Source organism: Anabas testudineus, chromosome 14, assembly GCF_900324465.2.
Source record: "Anabas testudineus chromosome 14, fAnaTes1.2, whole genome shotgun sequence".
In the NCBI taxonomy this organism is placed as follows: domain Eukaryota; kingdom Metazoa; phylum Chordata; class Actinopteri; order Anabantiformes; family Anabantidae; genus Anabas; species Anabas testudineus.
Genome location: NC_046623.1, coordinates 5,771,132 through 5,794,767, shown reverse-complemented (window position 1 = coordinate 5,794,767; position 23,636 = coordinate 5,771,132). Strand labels below are relative to the sequence as shown.

Here is a 23,636-nt window from a genome sequence, read left to right as displayed (position 1 = left end):
AGGAGAGAGTTTTCTGAGAATTTACTTGAAAATCAGCAACATCCATTTAATTTCTTCTATTCAGTAAGTGACTTTAAAAAGACTAAGTACCTGTGAACTCCTTTCACGTGTGCTGCAAACCTCATAAATACTGCAGTTAATTCATAAAAATACATCATTACATTAGTTGATGCTATTTAAATCGAGAAACTTACTGTAAGTAAAGGGTAACTAGTAACTACAACTGTCATATATCTGTAGTAAAAAGTACATTGTCTTTTCACCCTGATACTTTGTGAAGTAACATATAAAAGGGAAATACTCACATGAAGTTCCAGAGCTGTGCAGTACTTGAGTGTTGTTAGTTACTTACTAGTTCGGCTAAATGTTAGTGATGGACTCGGATGATGATGATGATGATGATGATGATGACTCATCTTACCACCTTGACAACGGGATCGTCGTCACTGAGTATGAAGGTGCTGTGCTCTCATCCTCCCTCCATCTCAGTCCTGGCTCACTGAAGATTAGCACTGAGGGAGGAGCTGTGATGGACAATATTCAAGACCTGCCAAAAGCTATGTGCATTCTGTTTGGACTTGCGTGTGCACTGCATCTCAACTACCATGGACCATTACTACCATATGAAACCATTTCACTGGTCTACACTGATGCTAGGAAGGATTGTCTTGCCAGGATTAATTCTTCACTTCTATCATCGTCTTCTTTTTGACCCAATAGCACCTACAAAACTAAAATGTATCCAAAAGTAAAACCAAAAGTTGGTTATATTCTCATTTGTATATTACTAGTAAATAGTTACTAAAACTAGATGAAAAAGTAACATCAAATAGAAAGACTTCATTAAGTATAATGTTTGAGTAAATGCACTTAGTTACTTAGCACATCTGGATATGGAATATAACACATTTTCAGTTGGATTGCTCATGCCTCAGACTGTATAATGATGTTGCCACATTGTAAGAGGCTATTAGAAAACTCATTTCAACTTTGTATTTTCACTTTGTAAATTATGCATCACTATAACCCACACTTGAATCCTCCGAATCTGCAGACCCGTGATGTGCAGACTGTGATCTGTACTTCACGTTTTCTCTTTTTACGTGTTAGATCTTGAATGTTGCACACTGAGCTGCAAAAGCTGTGACATTTGTATGAATGTGTACCGTTTACATATGACGCCTTAGGCCCTGCTCCTGATGACACTGAAGTATTAGCATCTGGGGATGTCACCGTTCAGAAATCATTAGTGAAGTCTGGAACTGATGACTACTGAAACCCATCAATGGATAATTAACAACACACTGCTAAGTGTTGATTTTGGTTAAATACTTTAAAAGGCCCGATCAGTATATTTTCCAGGCTATATATATTTCAAGTGCACTGATATTCACATATAATTAAAGAGTATGACAAATAAATTAACACCAACCATCCATTCTCTAAACTGCTTATCCTGTTATGGCCTGCTGGAGGCTGGAATCCATCCCAGCGTGCATTGGGCGTGAGGCATTGACATGTTGCCAGTCTATCACATTGCTAGACACATTCACACTCACATTCACATCTACAGGCCATTTAGAGTCTCCAGTGGACTGTGGGAGAAAACTGGAGCACCCGGAGGACATACACAGACACACGGAGAACATAAAGTTCAAACAGAGAAAAGCCAGCCTTTCGTGTACAGTGCAGTTCATGAGACATTTTTGTTCTTCTTGAGCACTCGAGTGAAGCGATAGCATTAATAAAGGTTTGATTTTCTAGATTTTAAAAACCCTGTCAGTTCATTTGGAGGTGATTGCAGATTGCAGCCTCTCATACTGAAATGTAGTAGTGGGGACAATTTGTTTTTATGTTTTTCAAGACCAAAAGTTGAGCTTTTCCACAGGCTGTGAATCAAAACGGGGACAGAGGTTTCACCTAAAGGCCCAGGACACCTCTCTGCAGGTTAACATTGTAGTAAAAAAGCCTTATGTTTAGCAGATGTGCAAATTTAACCGTGATCACTGGACAGAGAGCGACTGGGGCAAAACAGCTAAAAAGAGCAGATTTTCACAGTATTACCTTGTTTCGGTACACTAAGAGTTTTATGTGGAGCATAATTTTTCAAATGTCTCATAGGATCATTATGTTCTGCAAGTGCAGTCACATTTAGAGGCCATTCTCTTCACCTTCACCACCTGTACATTCGCAGTAGTTCAAATGTGCATCCAGGAAAAAAAAAAAAAAAAAAAAAATCCAAACGCGCTACCATATATAGCGTCATGTCCTCAAACTGAGGACGAAAGGTCTTAGCAAAGAGTTTCGACTGCATCTGTCCTTCTAACGAAACAAATTAATTATCTAGCGCTTTGTGGATGCAGAACTCAAAGTGCCCCAGACTGGACCACAAAGCTACTTTATCCAACCTGTGCAGTTTCTCATTTTGGATTTGCCAACAATGTGAAAATAAAATACTACTTAATAGTTCCTGAATTGAAAAAGGGGGCAAATATTACACTTGTCAGCAGGAGTCACTTTGCGTCTTTATTCAGGAAATAGGGTATGAAAGGAGGTATATTCTCATAAACGCGCAATGTTTTGTAATCAAATTAAAAGAAGACACTCTTGATTTTCTTAAATTTAGTTTTTCGGACTGTCATCATATCCAACAGTCCTTCTTAAAAGCAAGACACCAACTAAGAGGTGAGAGCTCTGACAACAACCTGGAATAGCAATGGTAAATACCTGATTTTATCCTCTTATTTTGCAACATTGTGTACTATTTACCTTTTGGGGACTAATATAGGAAAATAAATTAATAAAAAGTCAAAGCAAACAATGTTGTATATTAGTCCACAAAGGGCAAATGAAAAGACGTTAGCTTTCGTTACTGTATAAGCCTTTATTTGTAAAAAGTCTGTTGTTTGAATGATAACCCTTTTTTATACCACATACTTGAACACCTTGTATTTGTAAAAAACACATTTTGTTCAAACACCTAAAAAAGCTGATTGACACTATAACATTAATTTGCACTGACAAAAAAATACAACTTCATACTACACAAATGTTGATTCCATGAGTACTGATACTCCAAATGAAATCAAACACCTTATTAAACAAATCAAATAAGCGCCCAATGTGAACAAAACAATTACAGTACAAAAACCAAATGCATTTTTCTTCCAGTGCCAGTATATCAGATGAATTACACTTCTTATGATAAAACAACAACAACAGTAAGAATAACAATCCATAACAAATACAATAAATCAGAAATGAACATAGAAATGAGGAAAATCATTTACTAATTTATACTGAAAAATAAACAGTGGGTTTCTATCTTTTCGCCAATTTGGATAAAGTGTTGGAAATTCTTCCTTACCTACTGGTTAAGCATGATATAGTCTCCCTGGTAGACTCTTTTAAAGAGGGAGGTATACTGGTGTGTAACTGGGAATCAGCACAGCTTCTTGCAAGTATCATCATACAGTAATCAACAACAGACCATAACCAGAGGCAACTTATTAAAGAAAAAATACGGGAACACCCACTCAGTGTGCAATCGCATGGCTTACGTTCAGATGCTACTGGTGAGCATCCTTTACATCCTTTATAGTTGAAGGGCGATTGATGTTGATGCTTATGCTGAACCTGATAAAACTACAGCATGCACTTGGTGCATCTATTCCAAACTGCGTGATTTACAGTAAATACATTTTTATAGAAGTACATATTCATGATTCGCACAAATCACACAATGTACGTTCTATGGTTACATTTTTCCTCCAGTTTTACAAACAGGTTGTTTCACAAGATTTATAGAGTTGGCTGTAAAACAAGTGCAATTTGAGCATGTAAACACTGGATCTTTCTTTTTCCTGGCCGTGGAGATGAAACAGATGGTGTGAAGTAAAAATATATGAAAATAAACCTTTCGAAACTCAGGTCATGCAAAACAAAACCTACAAGGTATACAAAATAATGAACGCACCAACAAAAGTTCTACCAGCAGTGAGGAGTGCGTCAGCCTCGTTCTGGTGTCAGGTGGATGGCTGTGATCCACTCTTTTGGTGGACGTAAGCCTCAGTCCTAGTCATCATTCACAGAAGAGTTTCGAGTTCACGGGCTTGGCCCATTTTCCAGATCTTTTTTTTTTTTTATTATTATTATTATTTTATTTTTTTAGGGGGGGAAAGGTGTAATCGCAGATGAAAAGCCCTACCATGAAGACTGGAGTCAACATGGAATGACATGAGTTATCTTTTTTCCAAATTAGATCCCAGCTGGTAATTATGGCAAAATGTGAAATGGCATATAACACAGTGCTTTCCATAAATTAAAAAGTGTTAGCCAAGGATTGAATCACTTCACTATACTGGATTCAGTGTAAATGTACTAAACCAAATCACTTTTTTATTTTTTTATTTTTTTATTTTTTTTTACCAAAGAAACTATTTTCTTCAAAGTCCTCACACAGCTCAACATATTTACTTCTGGGATCTAGTCAACACAGATGTCTATTGTTAGCAAGTGAGCAGCTGCACTTGGGCAATTGGTACCTTGCTCAAGGGCACGTGTGACTGTCTTACTGAGGAACAGGAATAAAAATCCCACTCGCCTTCTTAAGGCAAACCTGTTCCTCTAGCCCCTGTAAGCCAGCTAGTCGCTCATGCCCTTTTCTCTGTATATTAATAGACGATTAAGTGATTCGTTAATGTTTGAGGTAAAAGGTGCAGATATATATATGTGTATATAGCATGTGGAACTCTCCCGCAAACCCTAAGGTTGTTTCAGATATGGTAAATGGGAAAGCTCAGCTAGGGATTTCATTCAGGACAACACCATCCCACTTGCTGACAGTGAACCAAACTATTACTGTACTTTCCTGGATTCTTCTACAGCAGTAGCAATGGCCATGTTCCTGAGGGGGCAGGTGAACCAAAACGCGCTCAGAGCCACCAGACGCTCCTTCACAGTGAGAGGACTTTGCGTTGATTTCTCCATTATTTTGCTCACACCATGTATTTGTCGTGTTTCAATCTTTTTAGGTTTCGTTTGCAGAAGTATGCCAATGCTAGAGAAGCTGTCCATGCCATTAGCAGTGAGGCTAGCTGGTATTACGAACTGCCATGTTTTTGTTCATGCATTAAGAACTATTAAGTGAAAGATATCATATTTACAGTACAATTCACATGTAATTACACATATACACTAGAGGCAAGAAAATTCACATTGAAATCAGTTAAACACTTTTTTCTCCTCCTCAACTCCTTGAACATATGTGTCAAAAAGAAATGTATTTTCTCTCTTGTATAAGCAAATATCCTAAAGTAAAAGCACAGAACTGAAGATCCTCACAGCTTTTGGGATGAATGTGCTGATTTCATGTCCACAAAGGAGGCAACACATGTTTGGAGTGAAATGAGTGTGGTGGATATATTTACTGCGAGCATGCAAGGGCTGCTAATGTTTCTCCTCTGTATGTGTTTGGAGATCATTAACGGTATGCGTCAACTAGCTCAAAAAGGTTAATACTTCTAAATGTGTGTTTGTATTCATTACTGGGAATGAAACAGCCTGAAGGAGAATTTGATACTTAGGTTACTTATTAGTTACAAAATATATTGTTAGTGCAGTGAGTGGATGGAATAGGCGTCTTTCTGATTGAACATGTTCCTATATGTCTTACATAACATACCACTTATAAGTCCCACATTTTAACAACCAGTCTGTGCTCTTTTTGCATTTGAACAGTTTGACAAGCTGTTGGTATCCAGACCAGTTAAAAATATCTGTATTGTGTATTATGTGAATAAACTTGAAAATGTTTAAATGGGCGGATGGATGTAAATGTCAGTATAAACATCTTGAAAGTGCTTATAGCCACATCTAATTTCATAAAACCTTATACCAACCAATGAGTCAATGTCAGTTGGGTTCTACAGTCATATAAAAACTGAGCATATGGGACTAGAAAGAAGTGATCTTGCCTGACCTCTGTAGCCTTAAAGCTACATTAGCTGCTACCAGTATAACAAACATCTACCAAATCAGTATCAATACTGAATCAATCAATACTATCAATTCTAAAATTCCCATTGTGTGTCAACAATGTTTTAAGAATGCAGTGCTAAATTGGCGGCACTGGATATTCTTAACCAAGTGGAAATTGATGCTACAGTTTTCAAGTTAACTGCATTTGCAGCTTAACTCACTTCCATTTGGCAACTTTTGAAGAACTCTGAATTTATTATTACATATACCAGCATTTAAGCCTACACGCTACCTGCAGTATGTCACTGAATATCTATAATGTGTTTTTAATATAGTCTCTAACATTAAAAGTAACACAACACAATCTTCCTCAGAGCTTCAGAGCTTAGATACAGAAAACTTTGAACCCACTGGCCATTTTCTAATTTTGTTCTTGTGGCACCTGTCAAATTAAAAACTGTTTTCCTTTACGCGTAAGATTAATTACTATGTTTGGATTGTCCAGCTGCAGACACATAGATAAAACTTGCTTCAATATGAATTTCAGTTTGTTTCATATTTTTAAAATTTTTTTTGCTTCCTTTTTTCATTTGCTTCCATTGTATATGTCAACATTGCAGAAAACCTAGACAACCATATATTCTAAACTCAGGCCCGTTACTATACAAACTCCACTATAACTTATGGAAACAAATTGGTTTCTTATCAGTATTCCATGTTTCAACTTATGTGTGTCTTCTGCACACTGCACCCTGCACTCTCGAGGGAAATAGATATTATTGATGATAAATTGATACTTGTGCTTTGCCATCTTCATTTTGTTACTCTGCAGCCCTTCCATCTTCCTCTTGTTCCCATGTGTTTGTGTACAGCATATAGCAAATTTCCCTTCCTTTTTCTTTTTGTATTCTTCTTAGGGACCACATTCTGCCGATACTGTATTATAATGAGACAATCATATTTTTGCTATCGAACCCAATTGCTGTTTTGGCTGTGCTGGTTTTGCACTGAGCCTGCTGCTCCCAGTAGAGGCCATTTGTGAAATGAGACTGAAGGTGACACTGATCTGCTCTTCAGCTGAACATACACGTGCATGCGAGGATTTTGTTTTTATATAATATTTTTTCTGTCTCAGCCCTGTAGTGCATTGACTTCCTTATCATTTTAACTTAGTAGCTACACTAATCAAACATGATTGTACAGTCTGATTTCCCAAAAAATCAAGGACTTGCTCTATTTTTTTCCCCTTTGCACATGAACCTGAGCACTGGAATTGTGTTGTGTGTATGTTGGAGAAAAACAAAACAATGTTTTTTTTTTATTATCATAGGCCTTTCAGTCTTCATTCCAGTTTGTGACTATTTATCATGCAATTTTCTTTCCAAGGATCCAATCATTTGTGGGATGGCACTGATTGAGCATGAGTGTGAAAATGGTTTTCTTTCCTCATCTTGCCTTTAGAAGTGCTACACCAACACGAAGAAATGCTAAACAAACAAATATGCTGAATGACATCTGGTCAAACTGTGGGTGGATATGTTGACTCTTTAAAATAGCCAAGCTCTCACACCATCACTGTGGAATAGTTTCAACGGAATTACAAAAAGCGATCTCCCTTTTCTTTCGAGCGAACACAAAGCAGGATATGACGTCAATGAACTCTGCATCTAAAGAGCATGTGAACTAATCAATAGAAAGAAACAGTACAAGTATACTTTCATGTGAATACTGAATGATAAATTGTACATAATATGTTTTTTTCAAACAATCAAAATGAATAATGCATACCTTTGACTCTTTTACCTCATAATGCCCTAGCTCTAGAACATGTTTTGACACTCTTTGAAATCACAGTATTTTTCAAGACAAAATCATATCTACAATATTCAGCATTTGTTTTTAACCATAATGAAAAAGCCCCCCTCCCTACCCCTCTCCCAGGATGTGTTTCTAAAAATAACATGAGAAGAGAAAGGAATACAAGTTTGCGTTGACTCTGGGCGAGAATGCGGCGGTCAAGCATCCCATCTATGCGGCCTGTTAATGGAGACCATTAGGCCAGAGCTGATGTCTGATAAAGAGAACGATATCACTTCAAAAACCCCAAGGAACAACACATAATCCAAACAAGGTTGCTGTACATAGTAGAACCGGAGATTTCCGTGCATGTTATCCATGGGTGATGGGTGGGGTTTGTAGGGAATTGGTTGGGTGAGTGCGGTGGGGCTTAGGGTAGGGTGGGTGGGGGGGTGTCAAGGATCTCACTCAGCTGATGCCTGAACAGACAAGCCACCACTGATTTCATGAGCTGCAGTAGAGGATTTTGATTACAATAAGTATCAATAAAAAGTCAGTGGGACTCTGAGACATCTTTTCTCTCTCAAGAGCTTTCACTTTCTCTTTTTTCTTGTTTTTTTTTTTAGCAAAAATATCATGCAGTCTTTAGTTCCAAAAACCCCTGGTGGGGTCTCGTGTTGTTTGTTTCAGGAGGAAAAAGAAACTCAAATCCTTGAAATACTTCTCTCACAATTATTCTTAAACATTCAAGTCATCCTATTAATACTTTGTACAGCAGAAAGGTCCTTCAGATTTCACACGTGTATATATAAATATAATATATAGAAATATGCATATACATATGTTCAACTTGTATATGTGTATACATATTTTGGAACTGTATCAAAGCCAATTTAATGTGCTCTCAAAATATGGCCCATGATTCCTAGTGGGATGCACATCAATTCACATAGTACAACCAGTAGATTAGGTTGAAAAATCCAAAGGTGATAGGGAAAATGACCCGGGACCACTTGTCAATGGTGCTAACATCTGACAGGTTTGGGATTTTCAACTTCAGCTTGGAGGAGCGTCGTCTTAGCCTACAGTTGGCCCGGCTACGCATGGCACTCCGGTCCAGCGAGTGGTGGCTGAAACCATCTCTAGGCGCCATGGGCTTCCTGAATTGGACCCCGGAGCTGTCGAAGGACATGACCGAATTCCGAGAGTCACTGACGCTGCTCCCCACATCAGAAGGCATCACCTCATTGTTCATCTCCAGTGTGGTGAGGAGGATGTTTCCATAAGCATCCACCTGTGAGCAGAGGGAAAAGACACCCAGAGTCAGTGAGTGCTGAAATGTTGAGCAGTAGCCCCAGATTCCCCCTATAATGAAACTTATATTAACCCCCATCCCATTCCCCAAGCTGTAAAGCTAAAGCAAAATGCAGGGATGATATGGAATGTAATTTCTTGCATGCAAAAGAAATAATTAACAGAGTTTCTTTAAACAGACATCTATTAGTGATTTTTCACTTGCAAAAAAGTGACTTAATAATCTGAACAGCCTTTAATAATCTGACTTTATTGTGAGGCTCTAGCCTACAGCTGATATGATTTCTAAATACATGTACCCCAACTTTTCTTTGTTCCTCGAGATACAGATTTCTTCGCTGTGTAAATGACCTGAAGGTGTTGGTTTGAAACGGCACGGAAATGGAGTCCTTGCAATGTGAAAGAAAAATGAAGAGAACATTAAAATGGCTATAAAATACTGGCACATAAGCACATTTTCTAAGAATTACACAATGCATAGGACATAAAGTTAACAGGAACAACTTTGAATACGCATAGCATTTAGTACTCCACACACAAAAAACAGGAGGGGGCTTCATTCAGTCTGACCATTTCAGCATAAGTTATTGTCAAATCACTGAATTACCAAAACTTTCTCATCAAGTTTCGCCAGATTTCGTTGGAAAACACATGTTAACAACAAGGTAGCTGAGCGAGAGTGAATGAAGCCTACAGCATAAACATAGACAACAACCTAAATAAGAAATGAGAATGTTTTCACCACTGTTGAACTAGATGAATTGCTACCTCAATGAAAAAGGCTATGCTCGATAAGCAGTCAGTGCTTGAGGGAGAAGCAATGGATGATGGTTGGTGAATGCATATTGGGCTGTGGTGCCATCAGTATGCTTCTGGAAGATTACTTCAGGGAATGTTATATATGTGTGTTTGGATAAAATGACTATGGATAGAAATCTTATGTGCGGAACATAATTGTTTTTATACTTAAACTCTGACTGACACTGAGATAGAAGTAGAGTACAAGAGAAGTAAGAGACAAAGATGCAAACCTGTTCCCTCAGACGCTTCTCTTCATATCTTGTGCGCTCATTGTTGGCTTTGTTCAACCTCTCATTGATTTTCTTCTGTTGAGCAGGGCCCCGGCCAAAGAACACATAATTTACAAAGGCATATTCAAGCAGGGCCAGGAACACAAACACAAAACAGCCCATGAGGTAGACGTCGATGGCTTTCACATATGGAATCTTTGGGAGAGTCTCCCTAAGGTGGGTATTAATTGTTGTCATGGTAAGCACCGTTGTCACACCTGAGTACAGCAGCACACAAAGAAACCGAAAATTCACCATTAGACACAGAAATGTTTGCTGTTTTTAAACAATAGCACATTTACATTTACTTCAAGGTGTTCATTCCAATATGACTAGCAGGTACTGTTGTGGAAGCTAATGTGGATCCCAATAAATATGCAAGACATGCTTAGCCCACACACAATACAATAAATAGCATAATATGTAATGATTGCTCTAAAATACCGCTAATCACACTATATTTTATCATGTGCATGAGTGTTAAGAGGATCATCACAGGGGAGTAACATAGACTCCACAGAAGCAATATAACTAAGTGGAAATAACTGATTTTGCTTTTAGCATGTGCACGTGTGTTTATTTGGTAATTCAGGCAACCGTACCACTGACTTCATTTTGTTCTTCATCAAAAATCATTTTATGTGTGAATGTATGATATGTACACACTTAACATGTGACAGCAATTGGACATGGCACCATTTCCTGTGATAATCAGTGGATTTTAATGGGAGCAGGTAGAAGTTTAATAATGCAGCGGTGGCTGTGCCTTACCCAGGGCCACCCGAGCTGCAGAGGCATCGTAATTGATCCAGAAGGAGACCCAGGAGAGGATGGTGATCAAGATGGAGGGCATATATGTCTGCAGGATGAAATATCCAATGTTCCTCTTAATCCTGAAACTCAGTGAAAGCCTTGGATATGAACCTGTAAGGAGAAAGGATGGACAGGAGTTAAAGAGCAGGACAGGAGTGAAAACCTCAGAGAAAAAAGGAGAAAAAGGGGAAATGTTGGCACAATTTAAGAGTTCCAAAGTCTGCACTTTGACAATGCGCAGGGTAGTCATTTCTCTATTTGTTCAGATGGAGCACTTAATTTCCCCAAAGCGATGGATTCCTTTCCAGGGACAAGTTCGATTCCAATTAAACATGGCAGAAAGTCGCAAACACGGCACATTTTTCTGCAACCCCCTATCTCAGCAGGCAGCTCCAGCATCCCTCTGAGAATTGCCACAGAGAGCTGCTCTGCTTTTCTTTTGCACTTTCTCTGTCCTCTGAACATTACCAAAAGAGCATTTTAGGGTGCATAATTGCAAAATATGTTATTACACTAAAAGAGGAAGGAAAACATACGGTGTATGATTGTGAGGTAGTAAACCATTTTACTGTGCATTTAACAGGCAACTATCAGCTGTTTGTGCCAGGACACTAATTGCCCTTTTGACTGCACTTAAATTTAAACAATCAAAACAATACAATCCTGACACAAAATGCAATGTAAACATCAAAGCTGGACCTCTGTGCTTTAGCAATAGAAAGATATTTATGAGGCTGAAACCATACAAATTGCCTTAAATAATAGTTAAATTCTGTTTCTGCTATTCCACCTACAGTTTTATTTTCAATCTGTCACCAAAGACAAAAGGCTTGAGATAACCATGATGGTTTTAATCTAAGAGGCTATTTTCTATGAGCAATCCACAATGAGGAATGACCTCATCATTTCCAGGTTTCTGTAAATCTTTTAACGAATCAATACCTTAGCATACATACTTCAAGTTCGAGACAAATTTTTTTGGTTCAGCCAAGTGCTTTGCAGAATAATTGCTGCAACAAATGTTCATAGATTTCAGGCGGAGTGTGGTGGTGGGAACAGCTAGCCTTGTTCTATCCAAGTATTAAAAGAAAATATGAAAATAAAAAAACAAAAGCTAATTGAAGCCCTCTGAAGTTCACATTACATCTTGTGTCGGTGAAGATTCTCTGTATCCAGGTGAAGTTATCTGGAAGTTGAGTCATTGCAGCTGGACTTCCTTCTTGTTAGATCGAACGTTTTATTACTCATCCAAGCAGCTTCTCTAGTCTGAGGATAGTTGGTTAGAAACCACAAATTTATCCTTTAGGTTGGTTCCACCTTACACTTGGCCTGAATAGTCTTGTTAGGTGAGACAATAGAAGGGGAGAGTGTACAAAAGATGTAATAGTCACCCTGTGCCAACCAGGCTCTTCTGGACTGTGTGGTCATCACTGGGACAGACTAGAAATAGAGATTTACAGAAAACCCACCCACACTGACCAGTAATGTTTGTTTGTCTTACATCATCTACTACAAAACAAACTAGGAGTCATCGGGCCTCTGAACCATAGAGCACAAAACATACCCTCATCCACAGAAGCCAAAAAAAAGGAAGACAGTCAAATCCCAAGTGGGCCTTCAGCCGGACTCCCAGGTTTACAAAAACCTGGTCATTCCTTACATGGCTGGGGTTTCTGAGAAGCTGAAAAGGATTTCTGGAAAATACTGCATACCTGTCTTTTTCAAACCCATCAACACACTCAGACAGAGACTCGTCCACCCAAAAGACCAACACAAGATGAGCAATACAGTGTATCATTCTCCAATGCAGAGAAGAATGCACTGAACTGTACATTGGAGAAACCAAACAACCACTACACAAGAGCATTGCATAGTACAGGAGGAGCAACACCTAAGGACCTGAATTAGCTATGTAACTTCAATTAAAGGACAAACAACACTCATTTGAGGACAATGATATTCATATATTGGACAGCCTTGCATGTACAAATAAAACCCTCCACACTCAACAGAGGCGGAGGCCTTAGACACAACCTGTCTTATATTTACCATGCTGCCCTTTTATCAATCCCCAGAAAAATGAGGCCCAATTCACACCTGCACTGGCTATACCTAAGGGCCCACTTTAGGGGGTAGGAGGGGTTGACAGAGGTGTGACTATTCCATCTTTCCATCTTTCCTGGCCTCCTCAATTCCTGGAGAATACCCAGGTACATGTAACTGTCTTCCACATGTGCTGAGTTGCTTTCTGCTAGTCCCTTCACTTCTGATAAACTTCCCTCTCCTTGTTACCATCCAGTCCGGGAGACATTGCCATCTTGTCCTAGTAGTGTGGATCAATGAATCAATGTCTCTTTCACTTCTGGCATATAGCTTGATGTCATCCAAGAAGAGGAGTTAGCTGATGGTTGCTTCATCTTGTAGGCCGTAACCGCCTGCTGCAGCTTCATATTTAGCAAGAAGGAAGGGGAGTAAAACCAATTTCCCAAAATGTCTAAAGTTTCCAAAGAAAAAAACTTAAACACCAGAACAGGAAGTTCAGATTCTAACACAAACACTGACGATAACTAACATGATTGAACAGTGTCAATTAGCACACTTTTTGAGAATGAGATTGGCTTATGGGTCAACAGTTTCAGGTGTTTTGCATGTCATTTCACATTTCACAATATATGTGGAAAAAGCCACCTACAATCTTCGGCACTGAAAAAGAAACTGTCTATCTGCATGACCCAAAAATAATGACATTCCCCACAGTGACAGTGACATATTTACTCATGCTCCCACTCACAGAACTCTCACTGGTGACAAAGAAACAGAGATGTTTATGGACCATGTAATAATAATTTTGTTTATGCAGTAGACACTTAGAGCCTAATTAGGTTTGAAGCCAGATTTATGACAACCTTACCTGTAGTAAACCTAACCTCCCTGGACACTAAGCGGATGTCCACAATGGAGAACTGAGGTAACTCTAACTTGTCAACTCCTGTCACAGCATCGTCGCCTCCTTGCCAGAAGAACACAATGTCATCTGTAGTATATCCATCTGTATAAAAGTCACAGGGAAGTAAAAGGAGAGACAAAAAAAAAAACAAGACAATTGTAAGTACTATAAAGAAAGAAGAGTTATATTTAAAGTCTGTTACAAGGGTTTGAATAATGAGTGCACGTCTTTTTGACAATTCAAACAATTGTTTCCACTATATTTTGCATTACAATCATTCAGGGCTTAGCAACTTAGGAACACATTCATCTCAGTATCTTTCTATGTTGGACGCCACTATATTGTGTAAATCTGTGACTACATTCAATAAATAAATAAAGTAAATAATGTAATCATATAATATATATACATATATTATGTGGTCTGTTGCTTTGCAAACACATGCTCTGCCCTGTCTCCTATAGAGTTACTGTGTGCATTACTACCTGCATGAATATTCATTAACATGTGTCACTTAGTATGGTGCTCCCACACACTCTGGCAGTGCAATCGAAAGCAGTAGATTTATGTCAATAGGCCAGTGTACACTCTCTGCAGAGCAATTTCTTAGTGCAGGAAATGTTGCTACATTTCACATTCTACTACCACACGTCCAGACCTGGATAGCATTAAACTGAGTCAGGGACCAGAATTCATTACCATTAAATCTGTCTTTGAGGTTGTAGGGTAAGGAAATGTGACATTGTCCATGAAATTGAAACAACTGCCTGCCTGATCAATCAAAGTGATGGCTAATGAGCATGACTCACACTAATGCAATGCAATCCATGTGCATAAACAGCAGATATTCGTGCAACTTTTTAATTCATGGCATATCCATATTTCACTGCCTACTGATGTTCCCAAGGGCAAACACTCTGCAGTTTTATCCTGAACAGCAAGAACTACAAATATCTTGTGTATTGAACGAGTGCATTGATTGATGAAGCAGTCAATGGCAATGATTGAGCAAATACAATTTTTAATTACACAACTAGTACATTTTTCTCCTAGATAATGATTTATCCAAATTAAAACCATGTGAAAAAATAATGTGTGTATAGTATAACATTATGTATGTATGTACACACCGCACATGTTGTAAACAACTAAATATCTGGATATGTTCATATTGCAGTATGTAAATAATGTTTTAGAAAGTGATCATGATCAATTCACGATCACACATTCTTTACTAATCAATGGTAAAGTCTAAAAACTGGTCCAAAGAGTTTCATATTCTGTATAGATTGTTAATCCCCTTGAAGCAAAATTGTGATATTAGGCTGTATAACAAATGATGTGGTGGGTAACAACTAATTTTAATTCATATTCATTCAGATGATTCATGAAACCAATGTAATTTAGGCAAACCACACAGATCAAGTAAGGTTCCTAGTATTAATGTTATCACTTTGCCTTCACCATTCAAATATCCAGGGGTGGCCCTGTCACATCTGTCACACTGAGGGAGTAGTAATCAATGCACATCATCAAGCAGTGTGATTTCTTTATCTCTTGAGGCAGTCATCAGCTACAGAGGTGAAACATCTAATAAATGGCATTCTATGGCAGAGATGCTAAATATATCAGTCATGTATTCTCTAAACGTATTCCCCACGAAAACCTGCTTCATTGTGCGTCATTTTTAGAGGTAATCTGCAATTATATTAAGGTTGTGATGAAGCAGTACAAACAAGCTTTCTGGCTCAGTTCTTGTGTGTGTGTATTACTCACAGCTTTCAATTTCCAGGGTGCAGTTCTGTTCATCAAGAGGGTACCTCCTCAAGTCCATCATGCAAGCAGCAGTGGTGGTTATTCTAAGAAAAAAAAAGAACATAACAAGAGACTTATGTGCCATCACAAAGACACAAGTTCACAAGAACACAGATATCCTGTGTATTGTGTGGTAGTTTAATAATTCGTTGTGAGATTTTAAGTTTATCATGAAGAGATAAAAATAGAAAACACATGTATCTTAGGGCGCACTCCTGTTCATGAACATGTTGATGTTGGATGTTGGCGGCTCTTCCTGTAATGCTCTTTTATGTCAAACGACTTTTTTTTTTATTAATATTCCCTCTTTTTCAGATACTCTTAGACATGAAATATGTGTTGTCTTTCTCTGAGTAGTCTGAATTCACTCACTGCTCAGACCCACTGTAGGATTTTGTCACTGTATGTTATTTATTGCTAGTTCTGAGATACGCATTTCTGCCACGTAGCCTCAGAAAAAATGCGTGCACAGGAGTTTGCTAATGTCAATAAGTGCAGCAGCCTGGAAAAACAGCTTTGGCTACAAATTATACATGTAGGGGGTCTTTAAATACCTTTAAAGCACATTTTACATTTTGGATACATTATTAATCGTGTTTTAGTAAAAGCCACCATTCCTGCTAGAGCTTGTAATTTTACATTGATGCCATAAGCAAATGTACACAAACATCTAAAGTATCTAGAATTAGTAATTCAGTAGATAATAAGCTGTTTGCATTGGAGATATACTGCTTGAACACATAGTTTGTAAATTGGTCACGGTGGGGTGAACAGAGTGCTGTCGGTAGGTAATTGGAAAACAAAATATGTTCTACTAAAGCTGATTCGGCCAGATTATCACACTAGCACGTGAGGCCTCATGATAGCAGAAGGCACCAGAAGGGTAAAGAATATATTACATAAACAAAATGTGTGACAGGGATATATTTATTATTCACAATGACACTGAGTTGCATTCTGCTGCACAAGCACTAAACTGCTCAAACTGCATTGTCTTCTGCACCTCCCTGCTGTCTCACAGTGCTCCTCTGCTGAGACAGTACAGCAGGGCTTCTACCGATACACACTGTGACAAGATAACATCATGCCTAATTACATTAATAGGAGATGTGGAAATCTTGATTTTTCCAGGCAAAAGTGTTGAAAGAAATGCAACGTCACCATTTGTGACACAGTTCAGAGGTGATACGTATATACTGTAGGTGATATACAATCAGAGTGGTGGTATAAAGCACTTACAATCATAGCTGCAGAGTTTAAAGCAGATAATTTTGCTATTATTATTATTATTATTTATTATTGTAATAATAAAATCAGTCATACTGATAAGAGAATTTCCACCTGAATGTGCAGTTTCACTCAATATTACAGACAATTATAGCGAGTTAAAGTTCATTTTTTAGCTGACTGGCCTGCAACTTTGCTTTTTGACTCCTTCTCACTGAACTAGCGCCATCACAAGACAAAAATCCAATCAACTCAGCTCTGCCCTGTTTCCTTTTCCCCGCGATGGTATGCTCTTTTTGCCTTCAGCAATGCTCTGCACAACTTTCTATAAAGCAGAAATAATTGAAATTGTCTGACTGGTTAGATGGGCGAGCCTCACTCAAAAACTTTTTAGAAGCATTTATCTCTCTGCACCCCTAGCTAATGTTAACAAATGGTGGCTCAAGAGAAATGAAAAGGTTTGGGCCTACGTTGACTGCAAGCCAACTCCAATCACCTACTGTAAAGTTAAACTCAAGTTACCATTCCCAGAAACACTGCATTGTATCCACCAAGATATTACCACACCTTTTTAAAGGGGCAATCCACAGGGCAAAAAATGACAAGCCAATTTGGGTGAAGAGGTGGTGAAGCAATACATGTCTGCAGCAAAAAGTGGAACAGCCTAATGCATGTGAGAGACCATGTGGCTTAAAACCTCAAGCTGCATTCTTTGTGATCATAAAGAGAAAGACATATCCTGTCAAGACACAGTTATTGTTCTTTAAAGATGATGCGGTTGGTACAGTAGCATAGTGAAGCATTGAGACCCTGACAGCAGAAGAAGCTTGGAGTAATGGACAGAAATGAATTCTTTAGCCCTTGGCGGAGAGTGGGGTAAAAAAAAACACTACCACTATAAACGACTTTATCTGTGACACTTAACAAGTCAGAAGAGAATCACCATTGAGTAGACACAAGTTGGGACGGCTTATAGAGAGGGCCTGGGATTTCGCAATGTCAGCAGGTGTACGTCAGCAACTTCCAGTCCCACCAGAGATGGTCAGCAGCAGCCTCAGATCTGAGCAGGCTCTGCAATCCAATACGCAGCGGCCTCTTAACTTAGTAGATTTCAGTATGATGCGCAATGAGTCACTTTATGTTGTGTTTGCTTTTAGTTCCCTCACAGGACTGCACAGCAAAAAAAAATGTCTTATCAGGTTTAAATGAAAACATTTAAGATGCTAAAGTATCCCATTCTCTCGACAGCCACTGGTTTGTATTGTTAGTCAGACTAAACAAGTCCGACTAAATTTTAAATCTACATATAAGATTGTCTCAGTTAGTTTTTGCAGTATGGTCATTATCAATAGGATGCATGTGATAACAACAGGTAAACAAAAATAAAATTATTAAATACCTGTCCATCCATCTATCATCTACAGTGCCTATCCTGTTAAGACTTGTGTAGGGGCTGGAGCCAATCCAAGCTGTCACTGAATGAGAGGCGGCGTACACCGTGGACAGGTCTCCACTCTAACACAGGGCTGACACACAAACATTCACACCTACAGGCAATTTAAAGTCACTAATGAACCTAACTCCACGCAGAAAAGTGCGTTTGAATCCACAACCTCGCTGTGAGGTGGCAGTGCTTACCAATCACCCACTGTGCCACCTCTGTTACAAATGTAACTTCTTTGATGATTTCGCAGTGCAAATGCACAAACACACTCACGTTTGACCACATTGTCCACCTGAGAAACTTGTTTACACGTATTTTTTACAGGCCAACACGATCCATGGCCAACACAACAACTGAAAGCAGTCTGTAGGCGGATCCCAGAGGCTCAGCACTACAGGTAGGGAGGCTTTTGGGTATGTGAGCACTCGTTTTTGACATCTATTCCCGTCTCCTTCTTTTTGAGGTAGCATGCTTACCAAATGAAGTTCATTGTACTATCACAATGCTACACGTGGTTTAATAAACAGAGGAACATGAGAGAGAAGAGTCACAAAAATTGGAAGAGAGAAAACACCATCTGGCGAAAGCTTAGCTCAACAAAGCCCTCAATGCTCACAGGACCCAGTGCACTATCAAACTGGATAGTCAGTTAGCTAATGATGATTCAGCCTCTCAACTCACTGGCGAGTTGAAAAAAACCTGCTCTATCACGCACACCGGGCCCTACTCTTTCTACTGACACCAACTTCTTTTATTGATGTTTGGAATGACTTTCTTTCTTTCTCTTCGCCCAAACGCTCTTTCTGCACCTCCTGCACCACTCAGCAGTCTTCAAGCGCAGCCTCCTCCCCCCTCTCCACATAGAAATAAAGCATAAGGAAAGAATGTAGCTACTGTCTATGTCACATATGGAAAAATGACAATGTAAGCATGGTTTTCAGAAACAAGATTAGTTCGAAGATGGTGGTTGGGGGAAGCTTTCCAGATTAGATTTGAATCTTATGCATCATCATTCCTCCATCTTTTGATTTGCACAATCAATAGCCACTCATAGGGAACAGGAGTGTGAGCATATGGACAAGTATGGACTCGAATCTATATACAATAATCACCAATTCACTTTATTTAAATAGCATTGGCAATGTAAAACATTTAAAAAGAAAATCTGCAAAAGTAATGTCAGCAAAATGAACTTAAATAAAAAATGACCCCAGTCAGTGATTTATTATTTCATCAGACAGATTGTTAATACTGATGCAGCATTTTACTGTTGTAGCCAGTTGTGGTGCAGCCAGTTTTAAATAATCTATACAGTTCAGTACTAGTCCACTCCCAACCTACAGTAGGTGTTGGGGCCCCTCCAAAGGGCCACAAGAACAGTCTGGGAGTTGTAAGATAATTAATGAGGACTGGAGAAGGTGCTGGCATCATTTTGTATTCTGTCTTTTCTTTTCTTTCTTTTCTGTCTTTTCTTTTCTATTTCCCATAGGGCACTAAAGGAACCATCAAGTTTAAAGATGAAAACCGTCTTTGGCACAACTGGTAATAACTCATAAGCATCTTAAAGAGTCACAAGGTGCAGTTAAAAGGGCGTGAACCCCTATTTTGTCATATTAAATATATAATAAAATAAGTGCAATATTCTTGTATGCTTTTGTGGTTAGAAAAGAGGTGAATTCTAAAAGGCTGACGCAATCTGACTTGTTAAATCACAGACTGAAAACTGCAGGTACAGAGAATGCACCATTCGACACCCAACATGGCATCAGATGATGAAAAACGAGGACACAGAAGATGATGTCAGTTTGTAGGTAAAAAGAAGACAAAAATAAAAGGTTGATCAACACAGATCAGCACAGCTCCAATAAAAATCAACGTAGGCAGAAGAAAATCAAGGTAAAAACGAAGAAAAAAAGAAAAAGAAAAAAACACCAACATCAGCACATTTCACAGTGAGTGGATAGGTGAGAGCACAGCACAAGGTGCAGCAGCGTGTGTAATGTGACCGAACGACAGTTTGTATTCTACTGTGCTCAAGAGAAGCACAGGGCATAGATTCAAACAGGCGTTCTTTACAAGAAAATGCATTTGCGACAACAAAACCTCAAGCAGTGAGACCTGAGCAATGCGGCATTCAAATGAACAGAGAATACAGCATCTATTGTTAAAGTTACATCTATTGTTCTGGAGAAAAATGTTCACCCGGCCGTTGGGCAATGTCAGAGATTTTAACAAAGTGATTTAATTACGTGCTTACATGAGGCTTGCGAAGTTCCTAAAAGTAAATTAAGCACTGGTTAAAAAAAAAAAAGGTCAAGAGGACAGATCCAGGGCCTTGACACCATCTGCCATCCTCCGTTGCTGCAGTGGGTGACGAGCAGTAAACCCCTGCGCAGGGTATTGTTTGAGCTGCGGTGCATGCTTTCTGTTTCTTATAGGCTCAGTGGCAGTTTGAATGCAGGCGTAATGCCTTTTTGTACTGATGCGTGTGCCTGTTGGTGATTCTGTGGCTCCTGAGACAACTGCGTGTGTTGAGGTGCGCCAAGCGGAGCAGCTGCGACTGTTTATTCAGATCAGGTGGTGTACTGTATTTTGGAATGAAACCGATCCTGTTTCCACCTGCTATGTTTGTAAGAGGCTCACAGATATTAAGTTGTTCATCTACTATACATTTAAAAACATTTCTAATGACATCAAGGCAGGTTTACACTCGGCAGCTGCTTGTAGGAACGTGTAATTCTCTACTATTTAGGTTCTAGCATCTAGCAGGGGAGGGGAAGAACCTGACTTTATGGCTATTTATTGCAGCACACCCCAACTATACACGCTGATAACATATTCCACCTGCTTCGGACCTTTCTCAGGACTGTACCGTGCTGCTCCAAGATTGCTCCTGGGCATCTGGTCACAAAACGTTAAAAAGATTAATTTAGTAGACAGACATTTGCAGCTTTAACAGCAGTGACTGTGCACTTCTACAGTGCTGATAATAGTCTTGTGAAGATTCATAAAAGGAAAAAAAAGAAAAACTTCCTGCCATCATAGCCCCTTTTGTGTCAGCACCAATTCAGTAATTCAGAGTTTCTGAATACTGATTATTGCATTAATAATTCATAACTTCATGTGATCTAAACCCTGTCATTGCCATTTTCTTTTATTCATGGAACAAAACACATTCCCAGCTTTTTTGCCTCCATCAAACTACTTTATTTTGATAGCCTGTGTTAATAAAAGCAGCAATCCAATCTGAGTTTGAACAAACTTCAGGATGCTTTCTTACTTTTAGCCACCCCCAAGGGATTTTAGATGGGTCCCTCTGGATACATTCACCGTTGACTGAATTGTCTAGTTTGTCACAGGGATCTGGGACATTTAGGTGGCGAGCATCTTGAACCTTTTTTTAGCCTTTCTGGGTCAGTGATTCTTGGATTTAACATACCCTATCAAACAAAACATTGTTATTGTTTGTCTTGAGTCACGCTTGAGTCTATTAATTTTAGAAATAAAACTTGAAAGTCTGTTTATTGTTGCCAAAAATAAATCTGTCATAATTCATCCTGCCACAGAACCAAATGATACATACAAGTAGCAGACATCTTGTTTCTCTAATGCCACATGGGATCATATTGTAGGTTATCTATTTTTTACTTTCTGTCGTACTGTCACATGACAGAGGCAAATGACATAAAAATATCACTTATTTAATTAAAACTTATCATGGGCCCAGGTCTTCAGCTGTCTACTGTTGTCTGTCAGTTAAGGACTGCTGTGAGAACGGGCTCTGTTTTTTTTTTTCCTTCTATTTTTCTTCTATATTTTTTACCTATACTATATTTCTAAATCCTTGCAATATCATACATCCATTTTCTGTACATGCTAATCCTCTTTAAGGTCATAAGGTGAAGCCTCGCCCCGCATGGATAAAATATTTTTCCTGTATATCCATATTTCCTTTCAGGGGCATCATGCATGCTTTGCATTATTAAATTTCAAAAGCAAAATTTAAAAACACATGAAAAATTCATCCCCACTCTTTACTATACCAGCCTCCTTTTTTGGTAGCTTCTAACCAGCATGCACTGGGTTAGAAGCAGAGAAATACCCCGAACTGGTTGCCAGTGGGAATAGCTGGGAACACGCACGAGAAATACGTTCTCACTCAAATGAACACTTTGGAGCAATTTAGAGCGGCCAATCGACCTGATCTGTTTTGTCTTTGAAAAGCAAGTGTAAACTGGAGACATTCAAGATTCAAAAAACTTTATTAATCCCAGATGGAAATTGTTTAAATTTAAAAAGACATTATAAATTCATCCCCACTCTTTCCTGTATCAGCTTTCCTTTTTGGTAATTCCCAGCATGCACTGGGTTAGAATACTGTGCCCATATTATAAAGCACCTCTGTAGAAATATAGGTAAATATATTAAAACTGAGTCAATTAGGCTGAACAGCAGTTGAACAGGTTTCAAGTAAATATTATGGGATAATACTAAATGCTAAATATGGAAATTAAACAACACATTGCAGTGACACAGATTGCAACTAGTGCGAGTTGCCCACTCGGGGGTGTCAGTTCAGTTGTTCCATACAGACAATTTCCTCCAAAGTCTTCTCTCTTTTCAGTGTTACAGTAATTTCAAGTAACTGCTGTTCAACATCTATTAGCACCAACGCTGAAACAATCTGCTCAGTTTCACCGTAACAGTACTGTATTCGTAAAAACTCACCACAGTGGTGAAGAAGATGAACCCAGTAGAACAGAAACTGCACCACTAAGAAGCCTTTGAGCAGTAGGATTGCAGAATATTGTAAATACACCAGCTTTATACACCAACTATAAATGCTTATGTGAGCTACTTGCATGGTCAATAGTGTAGGCTCTACTAACATCAGCTGCCACCAGTCATACCAGATCAAGTCAAGCTGTTGCAGAAAAAATTCCAAGTGTGTTGATGTGAGCAGTGGTTCCTTTTATTCTTGATAAATTCTTCAGTTTAGGATGTCTGAGTAACATATACTGCTTTAACCTGCAACGTTTTGTATGCTGGTCATCCATTGCTGAAACAGTCTTAACATTAGTGCCTTTGTCGGATAGGTGTCTGTCAGCTAGTTTAAATTTTAAACATTACATTTTACATTTTGACAGCAAATTGTTCCTTTTTTACTCTAGAATGGCAATTAGTATCCACAGTTTAGGTTCTCTCAGTAGAAATACACTGAAATAGAAAC

At 38.7% G+C, this 23,636-nt stretch overlaps 1 protein-coding gene across 1 annotated transcript in view; it reads right to left on the bottom strand.

The window, feature by feature from the left end:
* Positions 1-8,716: 8,716 nt before the first annotated feature.
* The window catches only part of gabrb4 (gamma-aminobutyric acid type A receptor subunit beta4), a 38,111-nt gene continuing 23,191 nt past the window's right edge, over positions 8,717-23,636 (bottom strand). Inside the window, exons 5-10 of the mRNA XM_026372114.1 lie at positions 15,697-15,779; positions 13,885-14,022; positions 10,932-11,084; positions 10,122-10,378; positions 9,390-9,479; positions 8,717-9,070 (exon numbers count right to left, since the gene is read on the bottom strand). Of these exons, the coding sequence (XP_026227899.1) occupies positions 8,717-9,070; positions 9,390-9,479; positions 10,122-10,378; positions 10,932-11,084; positions 13,885-14,022; positions 15,697-15,779 (1,075 nt within the window). The remainder of the gene's footprint in view (positions 9,071-9,389; positions 9,480-10,121; positions 10,379-10,931; positions 11,085-13,884; positions 14,023-15,696; positions 15,780-23,636) is intronic.